A 27,965-nucleotide genomic window follows, 5' to 3' on the forward strand; every position below is an offset into this window, starting at 1 on the left:
CCCTCTCCTGCCTCCCGGAGGGCATATTCGTCATTCAATTTAAGTACATCCATGGCCCCCATTTAACAGCGTTATCGGCCCATCACCAGTATCATCCGACACGTCCAACCATCCTCTCGCACGTGCCTTATCTCATCCTTTTATATCGTGTTTTAGTGAAACATGCCAAATTCTCTTTACTACTATTCTTCACAGATAATTTTATTGATAACACTATGTTAGATTACTCGAATATGGGTTATCTATTATAGGGAACTTAATGAGTTAAAATCGTACTAGTATCAATTATTGACCATCCCCCTTAATAATTTGGACTTTTATGAATGTTTTATAAATTGATGGTGCTAAACGAAAGATTGCGGAAAATTTAGGTCCTGTAAAGTACAACTGCCTTCCGTAGAAAATTCTACCTTCATACGTCGTCGTTTGCATACTGTAGTGTGTCTGGCTGGAGATTTAACAGAGTCTGAAAGAAAAACAAGAACGACAGCATTTGGAAATTCGATTTCATACAAAGTTAAAATCACCGTCGCCCTCTCTAAACCCTACACCACCGAAGGGATGCGAATACATTCTTCATGTTACCATTGAATCTCTGCACTCTAGGGTTTTGTATTTGATTGCTATGCCAATAATGGTCGGTATCATGACTTCGAATTCGGGAGAAAGGCTCGACGGTCTTGCGAATTCGGCCAAATTGGCCACGGAATTGCCTCCAAAGCTGGACCGGTTGCGCCAGCTGCGCCGGTATTTGCAAGAAGATTCGACCATTTTCTCCTCCGAGTTGCTTCCTCTCCTCTTCGATCTTCTCTCCGACCGCTTCGGTGCTGTCCGCAAGATTGTCGCCGAGTAAGCTCTGTCGACGTAACCTTGTTCCGATCTCTTTATTCGGGAGACCTCGATGTTGTAACTCTGCTGGGTGTCGGTTTTGTTTGTAACTGAACGTACACAATCAGTTTCCGGGATTTTGACGACCACTATGGGTGAATGCTGGTTTTGGGTCTTTATTACACGCATTTTCTCGCCTCCGTTTGTCTAATTCTCGCTCTTGTAGCTGTTTTATATTAGTCAGGTTGTGATGATAAGTGATTGGTTAGTGTTATTCATGCTTGCCTTAGGATTCTCTATATGATTTGGTCTTTGGGCGTCTGTGAAACTCTCTTAAGCTCCGGTTCAGTTTCCTTTTTGTTTCATCCACAGGATTCTTGGAGAAATCGGCTTGAAACATCTTGACTATTTGCCTGAAATAGTGCCTGTTTTCATTGAGGCTCTCAAAGATGAGACACCGGCTGTGGCCAGACAGGTCATTGCTTGTGGAGCGAATTTATTCCGTTCGACCCTTGAAAGCGTGGCTGTTCAGGTTGTCGTTTGTTCTGTTTGTGTAGCTCTGAACCTTGTTTACGTTCAGCTTTTTTTACCCTACTCTCCCCAGTGCACGATTCCTTTCTCAGGTGGTGCATTTATAGCTAGCATTTGGTTTTATCTTTTCTGTTCCAGGGTCTGCATTCTAGCGAGTTGAATGAGCTCCTTGAATCTTCGTGGGCATGGATGTTAAAGTTCAAGGATGAAATATGCTCACTGGCTTTCGAGGTGAGAACTGATGCTTTCTCTAATCATCTGGTTGCAGTTTTCTCTGATCTGATAGTTTTTAAAATGTATACTACCAGGGAAGGGGTGGTGTAAGACTGCTGGCTATGAAATTTGTTGAAACACTTATTGTTTTGTACACACCTGATACTAGTGGGTCTTTGGAACCTCCTTCTCATGAAGGTAATACTACCCTCATCTTTTAAGTTGATTCTATAAAAATTATAAGTATGTTTATTATTTTACTGGTCACTTAATGAATATATTCTGCAGGAAATCGTGCGGAGTTTAACATATCTTTTCTTCGTGGAGGCCATCCTGTTCTGAATGTTGGAGACTTGTCGATTGAGGCCAGCCAGAAACTGGGATTACTGCTTGATCAACTCAGACACCCTGCTGTAAAGTCTCTTAATAGCTCAGCCATTATTGTTCTTATCAACAGGTGAGCTTTCCGTGATGTAAATGAACATTGTATAGATCGGCTTTTCACTCACTCCGGAGACACGGCAGAAGTACCTGTACAATAAATAGTCAATGGAGAACCAGTTTCTCTTTGAATATACCCAGGAAAAAAATGAAAACATGTTTTCTTGATCTTACACACTTTTCCTTTTCTTCTGCTCAATAGCCAGTGCGAAAGATTGAGTTAGACATCCTGCTTCCACACGGAATCGTAAAAATTTACTTTCTTATCGTATTCAATTTAAGCGGACCCTGGATCTCGTCTAAACTTGTCTCATGGTTCATTGCTTCCTTTTTCCTACCAGTCTTTCATCAGTTGCAAAGAAACGGCCTGCTTACTGTGGACGCATTCTGCCTGTTCTACTGAGCTTTGATCCCCCTGCCTTTGTCAAAGGAGTGAATGCGGCAGCGGCACATCGTGCTTTGAAGACTGTGTTTCTCTACTGCTTGAAATGTACACACCCGACTGCTGCACCGGTATTATCTTGTTTTTGGAAACCATCAAGGATTTATGTTCCTCATTTCTTTCCTCCCAATAGTTCATGTCATGTTTGGCACTGCAAAATACCTGGGATTTATACCTGACCTTCCTGAAAGTTTGCAGTAGATAGTTTGTGGCCTTCAATGTTGTATTTTATGTGAATTACTTCAGCAGTTTCTCCTCGGGATTGTCATTTATATGTCATATAGGTCTTCGTAATTTGGGATTAAGGCATTGCTTTTGTTGTTGTTGTTGTTGTATAGGTCTGCGTAATTTATCCGCAAATAGTTAGCTCTTTTTGTGTTGTCATTATTGTAGTGGAAGGACCGATTGATTTGTGCTCTGGGAGAGATAGAGAGTGGAGATTTGGCAGGGAAAGCTCAAGACCAGTTTTTCAAGAGTAATGGAAGCACTGAGGATAAAGACAATGTACATGCTATCAAGGTACAGGCTATCAATCTCTAAGGACCCAATAGTCAGTTGGTTCTATTCATTGCTATATCCGGATGCTTGTCTTCTCTTTGTGAATGTGCATCCCTTGTCTGTATTGGTTTCTATGTTGTAATTACTTGGAAATTCTTTGAATAACGCCTTCTGAGTTTGCAGGAAGATAAACCTCTGCTTACAACTTCTGATGCTGCACAGAGTAACTTCAGGAGGAAAAGATCTGGATCACACGACAATAATGATCTGGATGGAGATGCTACGAATGGAAAACGTGCAAGATTGACACCTCCTGTCCCAGAAGAATCTAGGAAAGGTTTAAATGGAAACGTTGTTTCCTCTCAACTTCAGGTTGGTACGCCTTCAACTGGACCGAGTAACAGCAGAGGAGGCTGTGATTCTGGACCTGTTCAGCAACTGGTTGCTATGTTCGGGGCGTTGGTTGCTCAGGGTGAAAAGGCTATTGGGTCTTTGGAGATTCTTATTTCAAGTATTTCAGCCGATTTGCTTGTTGATGTTGTGATGGCCAATATGCATAATCTTCCATCCAAAGGTTATGAAGATGAAGGCGCTGATGAGTTGGTAATGAACATGTCAATAGTTGGCAGTGATGCAGAAATCAAGTATCCACCATCATTCCTAGCTGGTGTCCTATCATTGTCAACTACATTTCCGCCGATTGCTTCCCAGATTTTTCCTCATATACCGAAAATAGAAGATGTAACGTCATGCTTTACTTGATGACCTATCTTTCTTCTTTTGGGGGGCGGGAGGTTCTTTTTGGCTAATTTTTCTGTTCCTATGTTTATTTCTTAGTTTAGATGTTAATGCATACCGAAATGGTACAAATCACAGGGAGTTGAAGAACTATGTGCCGATCATGTGGACGACCACCCTTTCCTGCCTGGAGATGCAGTTCTTGCAGCTGATGTATTGGCCTCTTCTGATGCTGCTTTACCAACAAAAGAAGTGGGTGATATGATGTTGCCATCAGACGTGCGTGATGTAGGTGATATTGAAAGTGGAATACCTGGACTGGATTCCTCTGTGCCAGAAGCCATGGTTTCTGCATCAGCTTCTACAGATGTGGAGGATGCTAACCAGATTCAAAGTGTGAGTTTCAGTGGAAAACCAATTGCTGACGTGATGCCCTCTTTGTCTATGGATAGGTCAGAGGAATTAAGTCCAAAGGTGGATGGCACAAGTTCCAACGGCTTGGTTTCCTCAACTGCAACTTCCGATGCTGTTGCACCTCATTTTGTGTTGCCCAAGATATCAGCACCTGTTGTTGACCTTTCTGATGAAGACACTGACAGTTTACAAAAGCTGATGTTTATCCGTATAGTCGAAGCATATAAGCAAATTGCAGTTTCTGGTGGTTCACAACTTCGCTTTTCTCTACTTGCTCATTTGGGAGTTGAGGTAGCGTTCTGAACTGTCTTTTCTACATTTCTTTCTGTTCCCAAACAACTACTAGTGCAGGTATACATGTTTTTGTTAAAAACACGGTTTCTCATTATATATACTCTTTTTTATTTTCACTCTCTTGCAACTTTTTTTCCAGCACAATTCCATAAAATTTGGACCCTTTTAATGTTGATGCTTTGCAAAAAGTGATTGTTATCTTGTCTCACTTGCCTCTGTTCGACGAGCCTAGTTTGTGTATTTTGTTAGAATTCTGTGGACTATTGGTGCTTCCTCTGTCATATCTTTTAAATACATAATCTATATCGCAATATTGATTTGTGATCAAGATGATGTATTCAAAGCATTGTAGCATTCTGCATCACGGTTTAATTGTTATATTTACCTCTTTTCAGTTTCCTTTGGAGTTAGACCCTTGGAAATTACTACAGGAGCACATTCTATCGGATTATTTGAATCATGAGGTAATCTGATATTTACTGAATCACAATATGTCATGGCTCTTAACTTAAAGTTTAACAAGTTGAACTGTTTAACTTTTTCGTATGCTTTGTATCATCGATTATCGCGTCTTGGTAACATCAAGAAAGCCCTATATTTGGAAAAAGCTATTCTAAAACAGTCAAGTGGTGGTCTTAATTTTTGGCTCTTAAATGGTATGCTGGAATTAAAGGTCCAGGATTTATATACATCTGGTCTCTCTACCTGGCCTAATTGGGTAGTTCTTAGTTCTGTGAATCTCGGTTCAGAAATGCAAACATATCTCTTGCATTCTACTTGCAATGACTGTTCTATATTCTCTCCTATTTTTTTTCCTTTTGTCGGTTTGGTAAAAGCTGTCCAGGACCAGCAAGTTCATCTACTTGATACATTCTTAACCGATCTGCTGATAGCTCTTGCTCGTGTTTTCAGGGACATGAGTTGACTGTGCGGGTTCTTTACAGGCTATATGGGGAGGCAGAAGAAGAACAAGATTTCTTTTCATCAACCACTGCTGCTTCTGTCTATGAGACATTCTTGCTGACTGTGGTATGTTTTCATTTTTTACATCATTGTGAACATTTTGTCATAATTTTCTGAGAAAGCTTTCTTTTCCGTTTAGGCTGAAGCACTTAGAGATTCTTTTCCACCATCTGACAAAGCATTGAGCAAATTGCTCGGAGATGCTCCATATCTCCCCGATTCGGTTCTAAAGTTGTTGGAAGCTTTTTGCTGTCCTGGAAGTAGTGAAAAGGTGGATAAAGATGTGAATAGTGGAGACCGTGTAACACAAGGTCTTAGTGCTGTGTGGAGCCTGATTTTGCTGAGACCTGGAATCCGAGATGCCTGCCTGAAGATCGCTTTGCAGGTTTCTGCTATGACCTTTTTGGTTGATTTGTTATTCTCCAGCTGCTCCTGGCATTTAGTTAATTAGATCAGTGCAATTCATATACTGACTCCATTGGGAATTTGGTTCATAGTTTTGACTGGCATTGTCCTTGTGTTTAGTTCTCCTTCCTCTTTTGGATACTTATCTTTGTTTAGTTTTTCCTATCATTTTCTTATAAACATATGTTTCTAGTGTTAAGGGCATAGACATATTCTTTTTTTTTTTGTTGACCATCTAACTAAACTTTTTTTTCGTCCCTGTGGCTGAAAAAGAGTGCTGTTCATCACTTGGAAGAAGTCCGCATGAAAGCAATCCGCCTGGTATGCTTCATCATAACCTTCCATGAAATGTGTGTGCCTTTTTTATGCAATCAATGTTAACTCCTTTGGATATCATTTAACAGGTGGCAAACAAACTCTATCCATTATCATACATTGCACATCAGATTGAGGAATTTGCCAAGGACATGCTATTTTCTGTCGTGAGTGGCACTTGTACTGAGAGACCTGATGCTGAAGCACCGAGTAATGAATCTAGAAAGGTCTTGGCTCGTGCCCAAAGTATTTTGTTTTTGGTATTTGTATATACTTCTTGTCTGCTACTTCTGGACTGTGCATAGAAGAGTGCATATAATCATTTCATATTTCTTTTTCAAAAAGGATCTTGAGGTGGAAAATATACCAAATGAGCCTCAGTCGGTGAATGGTATCAATAAAGATATGTCAGAAGCAAGTCAATCATACTCATCATCAGCTTCAATTCCTGCAGCCCAACAGTGCATGTCACTGTATTTTGCTCTCTGTACAAAGGTCCTACTTAGCTCTCTTGATTTTTGTTCTGTTCTTCGACAGATTGATAATTTTGGCCTTTCAGTTATGAGCTATATTTTAGCTAAACATTTTTGTTTCGATGTGTAACACTCGATGGGCAGAAGCATTCCCTTTTTCGCCATGTGTTCAGTGTTTACAAGAATGCACCAGATCATGTTAAGCAGGTTAGAATGGAGCTTGTTCTAGCATTTTAAATGGGATTTCTGAAGTAGCACGTCTATCTCCATGGTATTTATTCTCTCTGATTATTCTGTGCAGGCTATTCATCGGCATATCCCAATACTAGTCCGTACTATGGGGTCATCTCCTGAGCTTCTTGAAATTATAGCAGACCCTCCGAGTGGGAGTGAGAATCTTCTGATGCAGGTTTGCAGAGCTATTAAAGTTTATTAATATATGCCAGATATGAAAATTGTTGGAAAGTTTGGTGGGTTGTTTTATTATTTCCTTAATTTTTCCTCCGTTTTGACAGGTCTTGCAAACCCTTACTGATGGACATGTGCCATCTTCAGAGTTAATACAAACTATAAGGAAGTTGTTTGAAACAAAAATGAAGGTCAAAACGGTGATTTTTTTTTCCTGTAAGACTGTGTAGCTAAGGTATCAGCTAATTGTTTTTCATTGCGTCTGATGGAATGCAGGATGCCGAAATTTTATTTCCGATATTGCCTTTCATGCCGCGAGACGATGTAGTTTGCTCTCTTTTATTATCTCATTCATTTTTGTCTCTTGTATTTTCTCACCTTTTATGGTCGCAATTTTTGTTCATTGTTTTCCTGCTACACTTCCTAATCTTGTTGCTTGCATCTCTATCAGGTTCTACGTATTTTCCCCCACTTGGTGAATCTTCCTTTGGAGAAGTTCCAGGTTGCACTTTCTCGTGTATTGCAGGTATCTCAATCTGAGTAAAGTTCTACCTTTGAATATCACTTTATGTTTTGATCTTTGTGAGAAAGAATCAAGATGCGTTAGTTGTTACCGGCAGTACTATTTGCTAAGTATGAGTACCACACGCCCCAGAGATCATGCTAGAATAGTGAATTAGTAGTAAGCTAAAGCTATGGTTCTTGCCACTAAATAATTTTTTTTTTGTCTTTCATTTTCTATGGTTTACCTCCATGATACTTATGCCTGGTTATTGGTACTTACATAGTTACATCTAATATTATTTGTGGTACATAATATAACTGTGAGGGTAAAGTGTTCTCTCTAAGCATATCCCAGGTTTGATTTGTTTGCTTTGGGCATTTATACTCAGGGATCACCTCGCTCCGGTCCAGTGCTTTCTCCATCCGAAGTTCTAATTGCTATCCATGGTATTGATCCAGAGAGAGATGGAATTCCGCTAAAGAAGGTAGGTTTCAACAATTGTGCTAAAACCATGAAGGCATGAAATGAAAAAAGGGTACTTGATGGAAAATGAAAATCCCCCTCATCATTTTTCTTACCTTGTTTCATCAGCACTGATGCTGGTTGCCTAAATGGTATGTCGTTATGTTCTATCAGGTGATAGATGCATGCAATGCCTGTTTTGGGCAGAGGCAGATATTTACTCAACAAGTGTTGGCCGGTGTTCTGAATCAACTGGTGCATCACATTCTTTCTTGCCTAGCCTTTTCCCTATTTTTGGTTTTGATTTTTTGTTGGAATTTGAGTTTTTCTCCAGGCAGTTTCTCAATTGTCAAGTTTCTGCCTGTAGGTCCAGCAAATTCCTCTTCCCCTATTATTCATGCGTACTGTGCTACAAGCTATCGGTGCTTTTCCGGCATTGGTAAAGGGGGCTGATCACATGCTCGCTTATAAACTATCTTTCTTCCACAGTTACCTATTCCTGAAAATTAAACTTAGTAGTGTGATAAACTTGATATTATTTTAGGTGGACTTCATCTTGGATATTCTTTTGCGTCTCGTCAGCAAGCAGGTTTGTATTATATCGATTCTTTATTACTCCATATGTTTCTTTTCTTTCATGTGATTTGCTGTTCTGTATGATAAATTATCACAGATATGGAAATCTCCCAAGTTGTGGGTAGGATTCTTGAAATGTGCTCAGTTAACACAGCCTCAATCATACAAAGTGTTACTACAGGTGCGTTTATAATTACTTTCTATTGTGTGTTTACTTGTAAGAGCTTCCTACCTGATGTGCCAGAGATATCTGCTGTGGCTTTCGCATGTAGTTACTTCTCCGTGGGGAAATGTGGGTAACAATAGATATTGCAGAGTTCTGAAAGGCAATTTGTTCTTGGATGATATATTGATATGAACTTGTTTCATAATTTAAGGTTTTCTATTTTAACTCATAGTGGGACGCAGACAATCAGTTTTCTTATTTTTCGACACATTTATTTGGTATGGTAGCTTTTATCTCTTATCGGTTCCCCTTGTCCAACAGCTTCCTTCACCTCAACTCGATAATGCATTGACTAAAATCTCAGTCCTAAAAGCTCCACTTGCTGCTCACGCCAGTCAGCCAGACATCCGGTCTTCACTTCCAAGGTGACTTTGACTCTAAACGGTTTCTTTTTGTATCTGAATTTTAGACAGTTCAAAATTGATGCCTCAGCTTTCTCCAGTTGCAAAATTTTCTTGAGATCGTTGGATATGAATGCCCCCACTTGTCTTCGTGCATAGATCTACATTAGCCGTACTGGGAATTGCCCAGGATTCATCGGCAGCACAGACGAGTCAAGTGCAACCGAGTGAGGGACCGATGAGTCAGGGACAGCAAGCGAGCGAGGCCCAGATGGGTCAATCTCAGCAAGTAGTGTCTGCACAAGTGAGCCAGTCTCAAGCAAGTCAGGCAGAGACCAGCCAATCAGAAGTGGACCAATCTCAGTCTCAAACCAGTCCGGAAGGCACCACCGAGCGCCAGCCTGAGATGAGTCAGACCCAAGAATCGGATCCCCAAGCTACAAGTCAGGTGCAGCTGAGCCAGGCTCAAACGAGTCAGACCCAGACTTCAGATTCTCAAGCTTCAAGCCATGCAGTAGCAGCTACTCAAGCCCACCAGACAACCGACACAGCCGACTCAGAACACGAGCCTGTGACAGTAACTGAGGAATCGAAAGAATCTCCTTGTGCATCTGGTTAGAGCTGAGGTCGTAGTTGGTAATATGGCAGAACTTACATAGATCATCATCCCCGGTAGAGTAGACGAATTTTGGAACTCAAACAGGTAAGAAGAAGGGGTGAATGCGTGTGGAAGTGAGAATTGTTCTTGAAAGTGTTGTGTTTGTAGAACGATTTGTAGCGTTGTGAGAGTTGGGTCGCTTAATTGTTACTGTGTCGGGAATGGGTCAGTGTGAACTCCAGAATGAGACCGATACCAATAACAAAGCCCTGCAATATGAAATTTATGTACCGTATCTCCTGTGTTTTGACTCGAGTTTATCCGAGTAGATTTTTATATTTGTAGTTAAACTTCTAATTCCATGATAATTTAAGACAAAATTCACAATGTTGGCAGTAAGTACATTATTATTTATCATAAAATAATCAAAAGATAATAATAATAACAACGGACGAAACCCAATTGTTTTTCTTTTTCTGTTTAAGCACACATGGATATATAGGAACCAAGAAAGAAAGTCAAAGAAGTAAGGTTAGAGTAGAGGAGGGAGACCACAAACACAATTTGCATGTGAGAGTGAAACAGACAGAAAACCAAAGGATTCAAAGTTGTGGGCTCTGCGACCTTCAGAATCCTATTTCTACTACGCTTTGCTTTGGACCACCCCACCCCACCTTGGATTCTCAAACAGACAAGACTATATGGGCATATTTTATGGCTGATTAATTAGAGAACTAGGTTGTCAGATCAGATACAAAGTTCATCTACCAACTGGTCCATGATGAGGTCAATGATTTCTTGACCAAAATCAACGCAAAAGTCTTCGACTCTGTCGAAACCGATTGGGTCAGTGTTGGATGAAACCCAACTCGAAGACTTCATGTCTTCTTCAGACAGCTCTGACAGCATTTTCATTAGCTTTGTTGTGAACTCTGTCTCTTCATCGCTGTTGCCTTCTTTCTTGCTCGTTTTGGTTTTCGCCGGTGATGATCTTTTCTCGGGCTTCCACTCCGGTGTCATCTCGCAGTCCCCTTTTTCAAATTAAAGTAACATCGGAATATTAAAAAAATATAATATAAAGTTTTAAGCTCTGACAATTTTGATAATATAAAACAAAAAAGTGCACTTGAAATTGATGTCGATTTTGACAAAATCTCACTTTTTTCTCTTTTTACAGTAAATCTGAATATATCGTTGAAAGTAGTCTTTGAGATTTGAATTATTCTTCGAACGTTATATGTTATTTTTTTCTTTTAATTAGAAAAATACATCGTCAAGTCAAAAACTAATTAAGGGGAAAAAAGAAAAGAAAAGAAGTGAGACTGACCTGAGTAGTAGTCGTCATCCAGGATTAGATAATCATAGAGATCACGATCAAGAACCGAAACCGGACTCGAATCCGACTTCTCCCCCGCATCTCCCTCTTTTCCGGCGACCCTTTTGCTCCCTCTCCCTTCTCCGGCCAATTCTCCGATCTCCGGCGCCGGCGATGGGCTCTTAGGCTCGCCGATCAGCGACACCTTGTCCTTACTCTTTGACGGAGACAGAAACCAACGAACTTTCTTGGCTCTCACGTCACTTCGCTTCTCGCTCTTCTTCACTGCTTTTCTCGGCTCGTCTTTGAACTTCTTCGCCACCTTCCTGTTCTCCTTCTTCTCCGCCACGACGATCACTTCCTTCTCGTCGTCTTTGTTGCCCTTCGGCTTTGGATCCTCAATCACCTTCTCGAACCTTCTCGACCTCGACCCGATTTCTCGGTTTTCGTCGAGCTTGTCAAGATACAAGAGAAGGAAATCGTGCCTTTTCTGATTGTTCGATTTCGATCTGGCCGAACTCGGCAGAATCTCCCGGAAAGAAACCGAGGCTTTGACTCGCCGGCATCGTTGACCGTCTTTCTCGTCCTCTTCCTCCTCTTCTTCGTCGATTCTCAGGATGTAATCCATGAAGTTAACCGACTTGCTTCGGGTAACCGAACCCGGACGCTCATCGTACCGGACACGGGTCGACTCGTGTACGTCGCCTAGGCCCATGAGCTTAGCGACGACGTTGGGAGCGATGGCGGAGCTGCCGGAGGGCTCAACCGAAACGTCGTCGTTTTCGGGAATAGGGTCTTTCTTCGGTTCCTCCTCGAAGTGTAACTCGAAGGGCACTTCGGCGTCGGGAATGTTGTCGGAAGGATGGGTTTGTTGGCTACCGGAGCACAATAGACGGCGGACAACCGTCGTGAAGCAGCCGGATTTCGGGTTGGCTTTCTCCGCCATTGTGGCCTATTTTGCTCTGATGATGATGTGGAGTAGAAGTGTGAGCTCTAAATGTGAAGACTTGGGTGCAATATATACAAGGGACAAGATGGAATGATTGCTTATTTACTAGACTTATGTGGGCCCACCCGCTCATTAAAGCCCAATCAATGAGCTTTTGCATTTTAAATTTTTTTTGGATCATCATATTCAAATGATACCATTACCTACCTACTCTACTTATATTTTTCATAAGAAACACAGTGGCACTCGCTAGAAAAAAAAAACATCCTTAAAAACCTTCAAAGAGCATATCTGTTGTTTAAAAGCATCAATTGTCACAAGTGTTTTTAGAAATATAAAATAGTAATCATGCATTACTCCAAACAATTTTCTTTTCCAAATGGTCAAATTCCGATTGATTCAAGGTTTTTAATGATATAGAAGTGTGGTTTAAGTGTATTTGAAATGGTTAGAAAAAGAAGGTAAAACTACTAATATAGGGGCAAAATGATGCATCCCAATGCTAATTAAAACTCCTCTTAAAACATTATTTTAAAAAATAAAATAAAAAACTTACAAATAAGACAATGGAGAATAGGAATGGCGGGATCACATTTTTTGAATACTGCTTTTTTTGTGTGTGTTGAATCTTCCAAAGAAGGAATCTTAGAAAGTTCTCTTCTATCTTTATTCCCTCAACCTTTTTTTTTTTTTTAATTTTAAAACAACAATCTAAGACGGGGCATATTATATCATTACTGTGTTTATAATAATGATTAATAATATAGACCTTATTCCCCTATCGATTTTCTCTGTATTGAGGTAAGCCGATTTATTTTTCGAGCTTTTACGAGGAGATTTGTTTTGCAATTTCATATATTCTATTTATATTAAAAATATATTAATCATCAAAATGAAACTTTTTTAAATTTGGGTGCTGCGTGTTTTCACACAGAACAAAAAAGAAATATAAATATATTTAAATTAGAGAATATGAAAAAAAGTATAATAATATGTACACGATAACAACAAATAGTGGAGTAGGTTCTGATACATTCTATAATAATAATTTGATCAATAGAAATTGACATTTTTATACAATCGTATATGGAATTTCTATTACTAATTATTATAACAAGTAATAATATGTTATAACAAGTAATAATATGTTTTCATACAAAAAAAAACAAGTAATAATATGTCAGGCGGAACATGAAAACATATAGTATAATAGGTTATGGTGGCTATTTAGCTTGCATTTTGTAAAAGTTGGGACAGTTTTGTAGAGTTTAAAGGAATGGAATAAAAGATTCCAAATTTAAATTCCGAGTGAACGAAATATAGTATTTGATAAAAAGATTAGATTCTCTCAATCCTTTTTTTTTTTTTTTTTGTGGGTTCAAATTTTCAAATATGATAAATGACATGCAAGACAAAGGGTTGTGTTCAGGAACCAAAGTACCCTTCTCTGGTCATGGATGGAGTTCACACCGGAAAAAGAGGAAAAAGTTGGATTCATGTTTATCTCTGACGCGCTACAGACAGCGCGTGGTGTCGGAACAAGATTTTGCTGAAACTCGACAGAGTCCTTGTCTTTGAACCACTCAAAAAAAAAAACAAAAAAGATATTGTGACTGTATTTATCCGACCCAATCATCTTAGGTTCGCTTGTCAAAATCAGATGTATCATCGTATCATTCTATATATTTCAAAATTAATTCGGCAACAGAATCAAAATTCACTCGAGATACGGAAGGGTGTACGGAAAATGAGAATGGGCCCACATCTGTTCATTATGATATTATTGGCCCAATCTGTAACTGTCACAAAGCCCACAAGCCCAATTGAAGGGGACTTAGGCCCCACAATAGTTCAGATCCAATTCTCACTTGCTGTGTGTCCCCTTTGATTTTCCCAACACACTTAAAAGAAGTATACTGTCATTTTATCGCTTAAAACGACCAATCACCAAAGTATAAGAACATCATTCCCCCTCCCTCCAGAAAGAATGAAACAATGTACACTTTGCCAAACACATCGGTCAAAATCGGTTTCAAAAGTAACGGCTCAGTCCGACAGGGATGATGATGAGCTGGCGAGTAGAGGGTCGGTCTGGTAGTAAACGATGTCGCCTGTGTCACTCACATAGTGATCCTTTCCTAAGCTTCTGATGAGAATGGCAAATAGGTGGAACGGCAATGGCCCTGATCTCTCTGGCTCTCTGTAGTACTTTCCGAGCACTGGCTTTGCCGCCTCAGTCTGCATCGGTTTTTAAAAGAGGGTGTAAAATTCAGGGCATTGCGGTGATTTGATCCTAGTTTCATGCATGATGTGGCAAACTTACAGCTTCCACTAGATGGTAATGAGGGATCTGAGGGAATAGATGATGGATAACATGTGTCCCGATGTCGTGGTGAATGTTGTTTATCCACCCGTAATCTCGATCAAGCGTTGTGAGACCGCCTCTCAAGTAACTCCATTCCTGCCCATATAATCCAACAATGAGATTCGACAAGGGCTCTTGTCTGATATTTCAAAACAACAAAGTTGAGTTGAGATATAGCAAGTCAAGTACCTTCCCACGGTACCAAGGAAGTTTCTCTTCATGTCCGTGGTGATGCAAGTAAGTCACAAAGTCCAGCCACATGACGAAAATCTACCGAGTTTTTTCAGAGTTACATGTTTGAAATCAACATGAATAGAAAGTGAGATCCAAATATCGGATTTTGCAATGTTTTACCCAATATGGGACTCCATAGAGCTTAAGCACTTGGATCGGACCCATCACGAACGATAACCCCACGAGCAGACCAACCATGGCCGTCCAGCAAAGCGTGGACGTAATAATGTCTTTTCCCTCGTTCTGGCTGAATAAGTCGCTGGAGGGGTCAAAGTGAGATCCAGCCTTGCCAGGGCTTCTACGCCACTGCACAACACATCCAATTTGATCAAAACCAGAGACAAAGCAATGAGAATTACAATTACAAAGCATCAAACAGAATTCATTCTTGCATCACTTACCAGATATAAAGGATAGGCGAGCAATGGGAAAGGCACCGTGAATCGCAAAATTCTCGTTGCTGTATCTAAACAGCGGTACAGTTTTTCCGGCAGCTGCAAGATTGACGACAAAATAAAGTTTCACTTTCAGCTAATAAACAAGTGAAATTCATGATCTTCAAAACAATGATTCAAGGGGTGGAGTAACGTACAGGGTGCCAAGATTCATCATTCTCCACATGCCCATGGTTCTGATGATGAGTCCTATGGCTAATTCTCCTGTAGTTCAAACAAGACCGCATAACTCTAATGTCACCTTCTTCATTCCACACAGATTAAACAAATATTGATGAGTTTGAGAAGAAACTCGCAATTCATAGTTCATACCATCCGTGGTAAGGAACGAGGATCGACGAGTGCAGAAAATGACCCATCACGCTGTTCAGCTTCGGATTGTTCGAGAAACTTCCATGCCCACTATCCAAATTCATGTCCCGGAAATCGAAGAACAGCTTAAATTAATATTCAGACGATGAATTTGTCAGAATCCTTAGTGGATGCTTTTCACGAGACTCTTACCAGTCGTGTCCGAGAACGAAGAGAGCCCAAAACATTGTCCCCTGAGCCGCCCAGTACATCGGCCAGACCAGCCAGCTGTTGATATACGCCGCCGCCGCCGCCAGGCCAAGCACCACCGCCACGTCCCTGACGACGTAGCTCATCGACCACCACGTGTCCTTTACCCAGCAGTGTTTCGGTATGGAGGCGCGGATGTCGGCGAGGCTGAACGGCGGACGAGTGCCGGGGTCGAACTCCTCCGCCGCCGCCACCACGGCTCCGACGCTCTGTCCCTCCTCGTCTACCGCGGTCACGAAACTCGCCGGAATGCTAACCCTGAGCAAGTAGCTCTTCCCTCTCAGGCTCCTCACCGGCGACTGAACCGCCGGGAGACCCATATTCCTCCGGCGGATCAAATCGAGATGGGTAGAGGAAATTAGGGTTTTACGAGGGCAAAGGAGAGGAGAAGGGAGGGGCTTGACGCCGCATGGAGACGAGACGAAGATAGCCGCCATGGGAAATCCTCAGACAACTCTCTCTCGCTCTCTCCCCCCGGAAATTAGAGAAGGCGAGAGTCGAAAAGAGAGAGAGGGGATGTTATAGATTCTCCTTTCTTAAACTGACGTGTTTTTTTTTTTTTTTTTTTTTTTTGGTATAAGGTTGAATTTTTTCATTAAATCAAAAGAGGTTCCTTTACAAAAAAAAAAAAAAAATACAGGCGAAGGTGTACAAAACAGGATAACCATGTCACAAAATAAGCAAAATGTGAATGTGGCGTGCGTGTTTGTTCGTACGTGAATATTTAATAATTCGCCTGAATTGAATTCTTTTTTAATATTTTTTCAGACATTTAGTGGAAACTAGTCAAATGTTCAAAGCTATCAACAGGAACTGGGATTTACGTAAGTGATTTTTTTGAATCCTATACGTAAGTTTTTTCTTCGAATACAGAGCGGATGAGGATATCCGTTATGGAATGAGAAAAATATAAATATTAGGTTATACGATATCAATTCCAAGTATTATATATTCGGACCGATCTATGATATATCTGTAAAGATGTTCGATGCAAAACGTACAGGTACATATATACACAACTCAACAAAATCAATTTAATAATGAATGGATATATCGATACTGGAATTTGTCAAGTGGGCATATATATATATATATATATACATACGGTGTTTATACAAGCCCTCATTTGTAATTCTTAAAAATTGCCTACACGATTTGGTTTTGTTTCCTGCCAATTGAATTTTCTTTCATTCGCCAAATGACTTCGTCATAAAACAATTGTCTATATGGACAAATTTACCCTGGCACTTGCTTCCTGTTTGTCCATTGTCTCACCGACAAGCAATATGAAAATATCGGGCGCGGTCGGTTTATTCTCTTACACGTATGGGATCACGACGTATCCTCAAAACAGCCTCCATATTAAACTTTATTTATAAAAAAAAAACACAAACACCCAACAAAGCAAACACAAACTACATTCGAAACCAGAGCGGACATATATATATATATAATAGGAAGGGAAAATATTCAGCGTTGCATGGACGTAGACGCATCTCCTCCTCGCTGGGAACCCCGAACCCTAATCTTCTTGTATAACGTCGCCGCCGCAGTCAAGAACTCAATCTTCTGAGCAGTCTGGAGGATTCCGACGATCTTGATCGCAGTTCTCATCCTCAGGGCGTCGGCGGCCGCCACCACCCCCTTCATCGCCGTCGCAATCCAATCCACATCAGCCTGCGCCGCCATGTTATCCTCCCTGCTCTGCCGCCGTATGGCCCTCAACGCCGCCGCACTCCGCTGGATCTCGGCCAGCCGGTGCTCTATTGTCGTCTCCGCCACTATGGTCTCCAACTCGAGCATATCCATCTTATCCATCTGCTCGTTCGTCAAGCCTCCCACGGCATCCTTCACGATGCCTATCCCTAACCCCGGCTTGAAGCCGGCGACCCAGAGGAAGCAGATCTCGAGGCGGGAGAACCACGTGGGGGATAAAAGGGCAAAACAGTCATTTTCCCTGACGACGGCTTTGCGTTCGAAGTATTCTTTGTAGTGGCGGATGACACGCGCGATGAGATCGTCACGGTCGCAGAAACCTTCCTCTCCGGCGTGCTCTTTTGCTGCGAGGAGTTCGTCGTGGAATCCTTCTTGCCGGAGAATCCATTCTCCGACGAACTCCGCGAACTCAGACGACGCCATTGGAGAAACCCAAGCGGAGCGAGTGCTCTGGACAACCTCGGAAAATCGAACGGCACGTACATTACATATAAAGGGTGACGTTAGGGGTCAAATTGGAAATCATACTTTCTTATGGTTGGACGAGAGGGGATAATGACCGCATGGGATAATGTAATTTAATATGCAGAGTATAAATACCAAAAAAAGCTCGGCACATGGTATTGTGAACATATTCCCTAGTTTTGTTTTTCTTGCGGGGGACCAAGGGAAATCAATGAATCCACAAGAATCGTGTGAGATGAAACGGGACTAAGTCCGGTCAAAGGGGTTTTTCATGGTATTCCCGAATATATATATTCTGAAATCATATTATAAATTTTGTTGTTTGCTTTGAACAGGGCCGTCTCAAAGTTAGAGGAGACCCTGTTCAATATATGTAAAGGATATATATATATATATATATATATTTATTTATAAATTAAAATTAACTTATTTTTTAATTTTTTTATTGAAATACTCTTATATACTAATAAGAAAAATTAAAATTAACTTTGTTTATAATTTTTTTGATTGAAATATTCTTATATACTAATTTGTTTAATGTTTTTCTAAAATATATATTGATTAAAAATTATTTATATTTGTTATCAAATTATATTTTTATTTTGTTTCAAATTTTTAAAAAAATTTAAGATTACTATAAAATAAAATAAATCTACCGTAATTTAATCAGATTTTAATTTTTTTATATTTTTTTATAATGAATTTTATCTTTTTATTTAAAACTCATATAATTATCAAATTTTAAAAATAATTTTTTTTTAAAAAATGAGGCCCTAGAAAATTGGGGGTCCTGTGCCATGGCACCACTTGCACACCCTATTAGACGGCCCTGGCTTTGAACAAATCCGGTTCGTTTTCAAGGAGAACGGTAGGACAAATAAATATTTTCTTTAGAACGGATGTCGGACACGTGTAGAGTAGTTTATGCTTTATTACCACAAGTCACGTGGAAGTGGATCGACCGCACAAAGATAAGTCACGTGCTTCTCTATTTCTGGAAACCATACCCACACCCGGTTCTGCAGCGTGTGCGTGAGGCTCATAAACCGGTCGTTTTTGTCGCTAGAAACGACACACAGTTCGGCCCATGTATGAATTGGTGTTTTGGGCTAAAGCGCCTTTTAGGGAGTTGAAAGAAAGTGCAATATCCACCGTCCGAATTAAACTCAAAACTCGGCAGCCGTCCGATGCAGACCTAGGATCGATGCCCTAAACGCAACTCACGCCCGCCCGCCGCCACAACGAACATTCCCCGTTCTATATACATAGAAAACCTAAAATCGCAGACCAGAGCGAGTTATCTTTGATTCCGTCGGATCTCGAAGGTTCTTTCTCCATATGTGCTTTCCGTCAGGTAATTACTCTACCTAAATTCGGCGAAGGATTGCTCGGTATAATCTATTCGGTCAGGCAATTTTGCGATTTTTGATTGATTATTTGTCTTTTCTCGGTCGTGTTCGTTATCTGCCGGTGAATTTAGTCATCTGTAGCTAGTATTTTCCCAGAATATTGTTTGGTTTTGGTATTTTACCGCTAGAGTTTTGTTGCCTCTGTTTCTGACGGGGAAAACCGAGGGGAGATTTCGACTATGGCGGGAGGAAACTTCGTCCACAGAGTTTTCTCGTACTCGCGAACGAGCTCATAGTTAATGAATTGGCGGACAGGTATCGCCTTCTTCATTCATTAAAGGTTTTGGTGTTCGCCATTGGCGTGTTCATACGTTTTCTGGTTGATTATATGTGCTTCTTTCTCTGGCCAATTGGATTCCTGTATGTTCCGAATCGGCTCGTGCAGTTGAAGCGAGATACCCCCAGTTTTCACGCTGGTCTGCTGCGTTAGTTACCATACGCTGCAGCGTAAGAAGATTGAGAGATTTTTCTTCCACAGGAAGACTCATTTGTGTCTAATTGAGAGATTTTTCTTCCACAGGAAGACTCATTTGTGTCTCTCTTGCAGAAATTTACGAATTTCCTTAGCATTATTAGTTTTCTTAAACATTTAGTTCATGCATAGGGTCTTGTGAATCACGCTTCACCTTTTGGTAATCTGGAAATTCTCCGTGCCATGAACCTTTGCTCGCTAAAGCGGGATCATCTTAAAATCAGTTCTTGGTATTGTTTGGCATTGTGGAATTCTATATGCCATGCGTTTAGCTTTAAATGTGTTTTGTGAATCTCAAGTCTTCTTTGATGTTGACTGTGTTTCTTCAAAGCCTTGAGGAACTGCTCGTGTGTTTTTAGTTTAACGTGTGAATTTCTGCCAATGATGACTCTTTCGTAGGCTTGTCCCGATCTCAGAGATGACGTAACACTTATATCTTAGAGACTGAGGCAATCATGACCCTGTTTCCTACATTTACAATAATCTCTAGTGTATCTCTGTGACCAGAATGCATTTCTGTTAGATTGATTGATTACCTTGTGTCCGCACGAAATCTTTTTGGCATCCAGATGATGTTCTCATCGTGGTTTTGTTTCACACGATTGGTTGCCTGTAGTCAAATCCTATTATGCTATTCTGACTCACAAGCTTGGGTTGCGCTGGAAAATTTAGCCACCTGAAGCGCCTGTCCATGAACTTGTCCAGCAAATGAAGCGCCTGTCCATGAACTTTGACGCCTTGTGGTTTTTATCCTTTTAACCCATGTCTTTGCCAAGATTTGTGTAAGATAACTTAACAGATCCTTTTCACTTTGCAGGCGATCAAGAGACAGTGAGGTATATCCTTTCCTCTGCAGATGACAGTGGGAATGGTCTTCTTGTGAAAAGAATGTTTCCGGATGTGTTTAAAACACTATAATACTTGTCAATCACTCACTGGATTCTTTATTTTTTAGTTCCAGAAGAGAAGACTGACTCTACGACGCCGTTTCGGATGTCAGTCCAATGGATTTTAGGATATAAGAACGACCCGTTTGCGTTATGATTTTGACTATTTTGGGTTGGTCAAATCCTCTTTGGGTATGCTCCGGCGAGAGCCGCCGTGGCTAAATGAATAGCGTAATTGTCCGTTTTCTGGAATTTAGTATGCAGTGTAGTGTATATTCCATATTTCTGGGTGCCTCCTTTTTCACAAACAGAAATGCGGTAGGGTGAAGGAGCTCAGAGACCGTACAGTTGAGGAGTATATGATGTATGCACACACTCTAGAGTGTTCTCCTGCATATATGTCTGTTGTAATTGTGCCTTGTAGCTCGCACGCATGTCTTTATTGTTCGAATGGGCGCTTTAAGATGTCGTCTTATCTGATGGCAGCGTTACGTGGCACATTCATGTCTTAAATGGGCCTCATGGGAAAAAGTCTTATGAAACCCGGCCCATATGGAAAACGACATTATGGCTTCGCTCTCAGATAAATGGGCCTAAACTAATAACTGGATTATTATTTTTTTTTTACCATTTCAAATTCACCACCTTATTTTAAAGGGAAATTCCCAAAAAAATCATCCTATTATGAGATAACTATCACATTCATCACGAACTTTTAAAATTTTTAAATTCATACTGGATTTGAAATTTTTTTCTAAAAAATCATTCAAAATTTAAATTTTAACAAAATCCTCATCGGAACAGGATTAATTTTGCCACATAGGAAGAAAGCGTCTACATGGCGCCTACGTGACATGTATGTGTTCGCCACGTAGGATACACGTGGCATTAATAATAAAAAATTAAAACAAAATTGAAAAAAATGTAAAAAAAATTATAAAAAATGTGGAAAAAATTACAAAAAAATGTAAAAATTGTAAAATTGTAAAAACATTTTCAAAAAATGTAAAAAAATGTAAAAATTATAAAAATTGCAAAAAATTATAAAAATTGTAAAAATTGTAAAAAAATGTAAAACAAATTGTAAAAAATTAAAAAAATTTAATTTATTTTTTTAAAAAAGGGAAATTTTCAAAAAAAAAAATCATCCAGTTACGAGATAACTATCAAATTCATCACGAACTTTACAATTTTATACTTTTTACAATTTTTACAATTTTTTACAATTTTTTACAATTTTTTACAATTTTTTACAATTTTTTACATTTTTTAAAAATGTTTTGCAATTTTACATTTTTTCAATTTTTATAATTTTTTGCAATTTTTTTATAATTTTTATAATTTTTACATTTTTTTACATTTTTTGAAAATGTTTCTACAATTTTACATTTTTTACATTTTTTTGTAATTTTTTCATATTTTTTATAATTTTTTTCAATTTTTTTTCAATTTTTTTATTATTAATGCCATGTGTATCCTACGTGGCGAACACGTACATGCCACGTAGGCGCCATATAAGCGCTTTATGCCTACGTGGCAAAATTAATTCTGTTCTGATGAAGATTTTGTTAAAATTTAAATTTCGAATGATTTTTTAGACAAAAAATTCAAATCCAATATGAATTTGGAAATTTTAAAAGTTCGTGATGAATGTGATAGTTATCTCATAATTGGATGATTTTTTTGGGAATTTCCCTATTTTAAATAATCTCAATATGGCTATCACCTGAAATTGCCAAGCTATTTTTTTCGCATATAATTTACATAATATAGTTGTAACGCGAATTTATATGTCTACAAAAATCGCGTTTGTGGAACGCAGCGGAATTCCCATAACGATGAGGATGTAATCGCAGTCGTGGAAGGCAGTCTCTATATAAACAAACCCTAGCTTCGACAAAATGTATCCGCTCTCTCTGTCCCCTCGCAAACCCTAGGTTTCGCCGCCATTGAAGGCGCCCAGTATTTCTCTCTTATTGAGTTTGTTTTGTTCCGCGTGTTGAGTCTGGTTCCTGTCGGATTTCTTGTTTCTTCTCAAGCATTTGCGGGGAGAGTATTCTCTCTGCCGTCTCTCAGTTCTGGAAGAAGGTGAATGGAGTGAAGATGAACGACTCCATTACAAACGTGCTCGGTGTTCCATCTCAACTTATTGATCTACTTTCATGGTGTGAGTTTCATAGATCTCAAAGACATTTCTTTGTCAGAGCAATACGGGGACCTTGGGAGATTTTTCCTCTCAATCTCCTGTTTTGTGTTCTTTTTCAATCCAACAGGATAGTCTTTTTGCATTTCCCAAATGAAGAGTATTCATCAAAGCTATGGATCAAACATCCAGATGATGCTACAGTCATAGTTACTCTGATGGGCAATATTGAGTGTTTCTTGTTCTTTTTATTGAAGTTATAGAGAAACCGGAATGGCAACTTTGCCGAGGTGATCGTTGGATTCTTGATCCACCTCTTTTCCCTGTTGCCAACATTTCGTAAGGCCTTGCATAGATTTCTCAAGTTTAAGACAAATCTCTGTCCATACTTGCTGCTATGCTCTGCTAAATGTTCATTTTATCCAACAGGTTACTGCGGAAATTCACCAATCCTATGGATCAAGCCTTCAGGCGATGCTCATTTTCACTCTTCTTTTTATTGAAGTTGTAATTAACTTAGAATGGGCAACATTGCCGAGGTGATCGATTTTTTTTCTTGATCACCTCCTTTCTGTGTCAAAATCATATCTTGTCCTGCATACGTTGCTCAAGTTTCAGGCATATATCTCTGTCCGAACTTTATGCCTATGCTCTGTTTATCCAAGAGGTTACAATTGTTGCATTCCCCAAATGAGGAGTATTCATCAAAGCTATGGATTAATCATTCAGATGGTGCTACTGTCATAGTTACTCTGATGGGAAATGCTCAGTGTCTACTGTTTTTGTTGTTGTAGAGAAATTGGAAAGGGCAACTTTGCCGAGGTGATCAATTCATTCTTGATCCACCTCTTTTCCCTGTTGCCAAAATCATATCTTGCCCTGCATAGGCTTCTCAAGTTTCAGACACACTTCTTTGTCCAAACGTGTTGCCTATGCTCTGCTACATGCTACTCCTTAACTGGTTTCTTATCGGTAGTTGCAAATTGTAGGTGTAGCCATTTGGCCATGTGTGATTTCTTTCATGGTAATCTTATTTTTCGAAGGCATCTTTAACGTGGTGATCACACCTATCTTATCGGTTTCTTCTTTCCCTGGTGCCAATGCCTTGTTTTGGCACTGTCGTGGACTTGGTAGACAGCTGATTTATTTGTCCTCCGTTTGTCATCTGTATACTCTTGTATATTTATCTTGAGTTGAAAGAGGTCGTTGTCTCCTTGACTATATCTCGAATGACTTAGCTCCAAATGACTGCTGGTTATGTCATGGTTACCCTTGACTCTTTTGGGATTCGTCTCAACAAGCTTACTTCCATCAAGATTTGCCTCTCGAACATCCACCATGAAGTTTTTTCCATCAACAACTTATATGTCGCATGATCATTCTCAGGAAGTTTTTTTGAGACATCAGTTCTCCAAGTGAAACCCCATTTTCCTCAGGAAGTTAATCTATATGGACAGGACAAAAATGGACGACAGACAGAGCCAGCTAACTGATGATCCCAGCATGCGGAGGATATTTCTGGGGGTGGATCAGCAGGTCGATGCGATGGCACAGGAGAACCTGTCGAAAGATTTTCAAGGCAGTGTCCTGAGGGATGATATTACGGGTAATGAAAGATGAAAGTGGTGTAATAGAGAGATTATGTTCGGAAGGGAAGAGGGGGATGACTCTGGACGTGAGAAGATAAACCCCAACTTCGGTCTGTGTCTTTTGCTCTCCTCTCGTCTTGAGTTTCTGCAAACGAAGCATCGCTTCTTCTGCTTGAGATATCTTATTTTCATTATTAATTACATTATACCTAACTAGTTGGGATAAAAAGTTATTTATGAATATATTTTTATAATTTTAGTTTTTTTTCCAAAATAAAAGATTATGGGTTTCAAAAATTTCGGCCTATTTCGAAGAGGCCCAATTGTTTTTCTTTAACAAAAACAAATTGGGCCTATTTCGAAAACGCCCATCGAACGTCCAAAACAAGCAGAAAGTCCGCTACTTTTTAATTTTTAGCTTCGATTTGTGTCATCTGGTAATACCACGCGCACTGAGAGCGCGTTGAGCGCGTGTCGCTATTTCTGCTGGACTATAGTCCGCCGATTTTTCTTGTTTTGGAAGAAATCGCTCTTTTGGATCTACCGAGGCGCGTGAGGATGATACATTACGAGATTGTTTTTCTTTTTAGCTAAAACATTAAAAAAAAGTACTAGCTGATCATAAAGTAAATATTTTAAAGTTATTCAAAATATTCTGTAAAATTTCCAGTTTCAAAATTGAGAAACTTTATTAGTTTTTATATTTCTCTATACATGTTTAACCAAGATTCTAAATGATTTAAAAAACTAAGCGTAAAAAGTACATAAATGTTAAACATATTATATAAAAAAATAATTTTAAAAACTATAATAATTTTCATGATCGATAAATTGGCATCAAAATTATACAATATCAAACTATCGTAAAAAACGAAATATCACAAAAATATTAAACCAACAATAAAAACATTATCGAAAACACATACAAACAAGTACAAAAACATACACATGCACACATCTATATATATATATATATATGCATATGCAAATTTATACATATATACATGCTTATATATATAATTTCTATAGTGATGTATGAATTATACAACAATTCATAAAAATATGAATGTTAAAATATTATATCAAGGTAAAATCGTATATAAATATTTTAAATTTTTATTAAAATCTCATATAAACTCTAAAACTATAAAATTCTCAAATAAATACATGATCTTTTCAAAAATATTATATAAATAATTAAACTCCCCAAATCGAAAAATGTCCTGAAGCCTAAAGAATTAATAATCGTGAACTCTCTTTTGCCATGGTTACCCTTGACCCCTTGTGGGATTCTTCTGTTAACCCCATTTATTCACCTCATTTCAATTTTCCCGTGTCATAATATGACCCCTTTTGAGAACGTTATGTTTCATCAATTGCCTCTACATGTGAATATATCTGTGTACACTGCAGATACCGCATAACAATCACGTATATGTCCCTAATTGACCCAGAAGCATTAAACATGCAGCATGTGTAAATGCATGAGTTCACATGGATGTGTGCAAGTACTGCACATACGGGACTTATATGGGTAAATGTACATGTATTTACACAGAACACCCTACCGAAATTATTTTAACCAGAAAAAAAAAAAAAAAAACTATGGGCCCAAGGAAGTATGGGGAAAAGCAAACTCACTTGTATAAATTGTCTTCAAGCCGAGGAAGATGAACACAGAGAAAAGAGATGATACATTCTTCTCGCTCACGGCAGCTTTAGAGCTTGCTCCACTTGTGCAAATGCTGAGGGATGCATCCTATTGATGACGGAATTGAAGGCCTCCCCCTGAAGTGCAGAACACGTTTGAAGATTCTCACGAACTGAATTTTCCAACGACATTTGGTTGATTGGGTCGGATACTTTGATCTTGAGACAAGACAAGGAAACCAAAAAACAAGAACTTACTTAAAGAACATTCATTTTGTTTGTTTGTAGAAGTTATAGGAGATATCTAGTTTACCTGTCTCATCCTTAACTCTTTGCTTGGTGGGGTCTCCTCTCCTTGGGATCTGCCTGAGCTCATGTCACCGCTGCCATTATACATGTTTGTAGAACTTATGTCCTCTTGTAAACTATTAAGTAAGAATTGAAAAAATATGCCATTAGTCTAACCTTGATTCTTCCTCTGTTAAACCATTGATTCCACCCAAGATCACACTGGTGCATACACTATTTCCAGAAACAAGATCATTTGTATTTGCACAGAGTAGAAACCACTTGTTACTTCTAATTACCGATCATGCGGAGCAGCATACTGATAAGTACTTCAGGGTTTACGTCAGAGGCAGGAAGAGAGGAAAGGAAGCAGTAAAGGGTGAAGGTAAAGAGGGAGGAGCTGAAGAAGTGGCTGAAGAAGGAGCTGGAGGAACAGAAGAGAGGAGCTGAAGCAGGAAGAGACATCTACAGAGTAAGGTACGCGTTTGATTGTATGTGTGTTTGTATATGTGGATAGTATATGTTGATTGTGTTTGTTTGTATAGGTGGTTAGTATATGTGAATGGACAGCTGTATAGTCTGTTATAGTTAGGTATGTGGTTAGCTGTTAGTAGTTCTGTTAGGATGGGATTGTATAAATAGAGTAGAGGAGGGATTGAAGGGGTTTAGGCAATTTCTAGTGGAGAATTGTAAGGGGAAGAGAGTGGGGACCTCTCTCAAATCAAAGTCATCCAAGTTGTACCTGTTTTCGGAGATCAATAAAGCTGGGCAGTTCTTCTCCAACTGTTGAATCCGAGGTCTGAACCATATCAAATTGGTATTAGAGCAAGTCTCATCAATGACGAAGAACAACGCGCAAAGAAAGGAGCAAATGGAAGATAGAACCAGTGGCAGATGCGAGATGATCGAAGAAACAATGGCGGAATTACAGAAACAATACGAAAAGATGGATGAATTACAGAAGCAGTGTTCCAAAATGGAGTACCTGGAGAAACAATGCGCAAGGATAGATTCGATGGAGCTAATGCTATCGAAACTATGCCAAATGCTAGCTGGGAACCAGGATCGGCAGGAATCTAAGCAAAACGCGAGTCCACAACCGATAAATCATCAGCAGAGCTCGCAAGGGAATCGCGATGCAATTCCAGATGCGACATGCAATCCAGAGCCAGAAGAGGGAAGCGATCAAGCACAGGAAGGCGAACAAGAGGTGCGAAACGCGACACATCGAACAGAAAGAGATAATGACAAGTATCAACAAGAGCAATTCACAGGAAGCAGTAGTACACATTTCAAAAGGATCGAGATGCCGGTATTTGAGGGAGCGAATGTGAACGCATGGATCACAAGAGCTGAAAGGTATTTTTCAATGGGACAATGTTCAGAAAACGAGAAATTGAGATTAGCTGCTATGTGCATCGATGGACATGTATTGAGCTGGTATGACTATCAAAATGGAAAGAAACCATTCAAGGACTGGGCAGACGTTAGAGAAAGGATAAGGAGAAGATTTGGTTGAAGGAAACTGGGCTCATCTTTCGACAGACTACTGTCATTAAGACAAACAGGTACGGTAGAAGAATACCTCTGTGAATTTGAAGAATTATTAGCTCAAGTACCTCATATTCCTGAAGAAATGGTAGAGAGTACATTCAAAAATGGATTGAAACCAGAAATACTGGAAATATTACAAATATTTCGACCTAAAGGCATGGAAGAAAGTAGATGTAGCACTGAGTATTGAAGGCAGCAAGTTAAGTGTTGTGTGTGGAGGAAAAGGAGGAGGTGATGGAAAA

At 39.5% G+C, this 27,965-nt stretch overlaps 4 protein-coding genes and 2 long non-coding RNA genes across 9 annotated transcripts; 3 read left to right on the forward strand and 3 right to left on the reverse strand.

The window, feature by feature from the left end:
- Positions 1-472: 472 nt before the first annotated feature.
- On the forward strand, positions 473-9,991 carry LOC104816196. 2 transcript variants are annotated; one of them, XM_010544908.2, is made up of 27 exons: positions 473-849; positions 1,201-1,360; positions 1,498-1,590; positions 1,668-1,770; positions 1,861-2,029; positions 2,355-2,526; positions 2,849-2,974; positions 3,176-3,694; positions 3,830-4,396; positions 4,795-4,863; positions 5,312-5,428; positions 5,502-5,747; positions 6,041-6,088; positions 6,172-6,309; positions 6,428-6,577; positions 6,700-6,762; positions 6,857-6,964; positions 7,071-7,154; positions 7,240-7,287; positions 7,415-7,489; positions 7,857-7,952; positions 8,105-8,185; positions 8,298-8,369; positions 8,475-8,519; positions 8,604-8,687; positions 8,994-9,097; positions 9,233-9,991. In XM_010544908.2, the coding sequence occupies exons 1-27, from the start codon at positions 626-628 to the stop codon at positions 9,690-9,692; spliced, it is 4,221 nt and encodes a 1,406-aa protein (XP_010543210.1). In that variant the 5' UTR covers positions 473-625; the 3' UTR covers positions 9,693-9,991. The 2 variants fall into 2 exon arrangements, with proteins under 2 accessions (XP_010543210.1, XP_010543208.1); XM_010544906.2 differs by having other exon boundaries at positions 474-849; positions 3,137-3,694.
- A 119-nt stretch (positions 9,992-10,110) lies between these two features.
- On the reverse strand, positions 10,111-11,967 carry LOC104816197. Its single transcript, XM_010544909.1, has 2 exons — positions 10,999-11,967; positions 10,111-10,702 (listed from the first exon to the last, which is right to left on the reverse strand). The coding sequence occupies exons 1-2, from the start codon at positions 11,930-11,932 to the stop codon at positions 10,419-10,421; spliced, it is 1,218 nt and encodes a 405-aa protein (XP_010543211.1). The 5' UTR covers positions 11,933-11,967; the 3' UTR covers positions 10,111-10,418.
- A 1,869-nt stretch (positions 11,968-13,836) lies between these two features.
- Positions 13,837-16,085, reverse strand: LOC104816198 (omega-3 fatty acid desaturase, endoplasmic reticulum-like). Its single transcript, XM_010544910.2, has 8 exons — positions 15,494-16,085; positions 15,302-15,391; positions 15,127-15,193; positions 14,936-15,028; positions 14,655-14,840; positions 14,490-14,570; positions 14,259-14,396; positions 13,837-14,173 (listed from the first exon to the last, which is right to left on the reverse strand). The coding sequence occupies exons 1-8, from the start codon at positions 15,985-15,987 to the stop codon at positions 13,982-13,984; spliced, it is 1,341 nt and encodes a 446-aa protein (XP_010543212.1). The 5' UTR covers positions 15,988-16,085; the 3' UTR covers positions 13,837-13,981.
- Positions 16,086-16,900: 815 nt separating this feature from the next.
- On the reverse strand, positions 16,901-17,805 carry LOC104816199 (transcription factor TGA2-like). The gene has a single exon (XM_010544911.2). It carries the CDS (start codon positions 17,687-17,689, stop codon positions 17,021-17,023), a length of 669 nt encoding a protein of 222 aa, XP_010543213.1. The 5' UTR covers positions 17,690-17,805; the 3' UTR covers positions 16,901-17,020.
- Positions 17,806-18,803: 998 nt separating this feature from the next.
- LOC104816200 lies at positions 18,804-20,937 on the forward strand. 3 transcript variants are annotated; one of them, XR_772246.2, is made up of 2 exons: positions 18,804-19,085; positions 20,229-20,937. It is a non-coding gene; the product is annotated as an uncharacterized LOC104816200 (long non-coding RNA). The 3 variants fall into 3 exon arrangements; XR_772245.2 differs by having other exon boundaries at positions 18,895-19,085; positions 20,430-20,937; XR_772247.1 differs by lacking the exon at positions 18,804-19,085 and adding an exon at positions 19,092-19,395.
- Positions 20,938-22,363: 1,426 nt separating this feature from the next.
- LOC104816201 lies at positions 22,364-23,857 on the forward strand. The gene is made up of 2 exons (XR_772248.2): positions 22,364-22,981; positions 23,072-23,857. It is a non-coding gene; the product is annotated as an uncharacterized LOC104816201 (long non-coding RNA).
- Positions 23,858-27,965: the final 4,108 nt, after the last annotated feature.

The sequence above is a fragment of the Tarenaya hassleriana genome, unplaced genomic scaffold (genome assembly GCF_000463585.1).
Source record: "Tarenaya hassleriana unplaced genomic scaffold, ASM46358v1 Cleome25, whole genome shotgun sequence".
Lineage (NCBI taxonomy): Eukaryota > Viridiplantae > Streptophyta > Magnoliopsida > Brassicales > Cleomaceae > Tarenaya > Tarenaya hassleriana.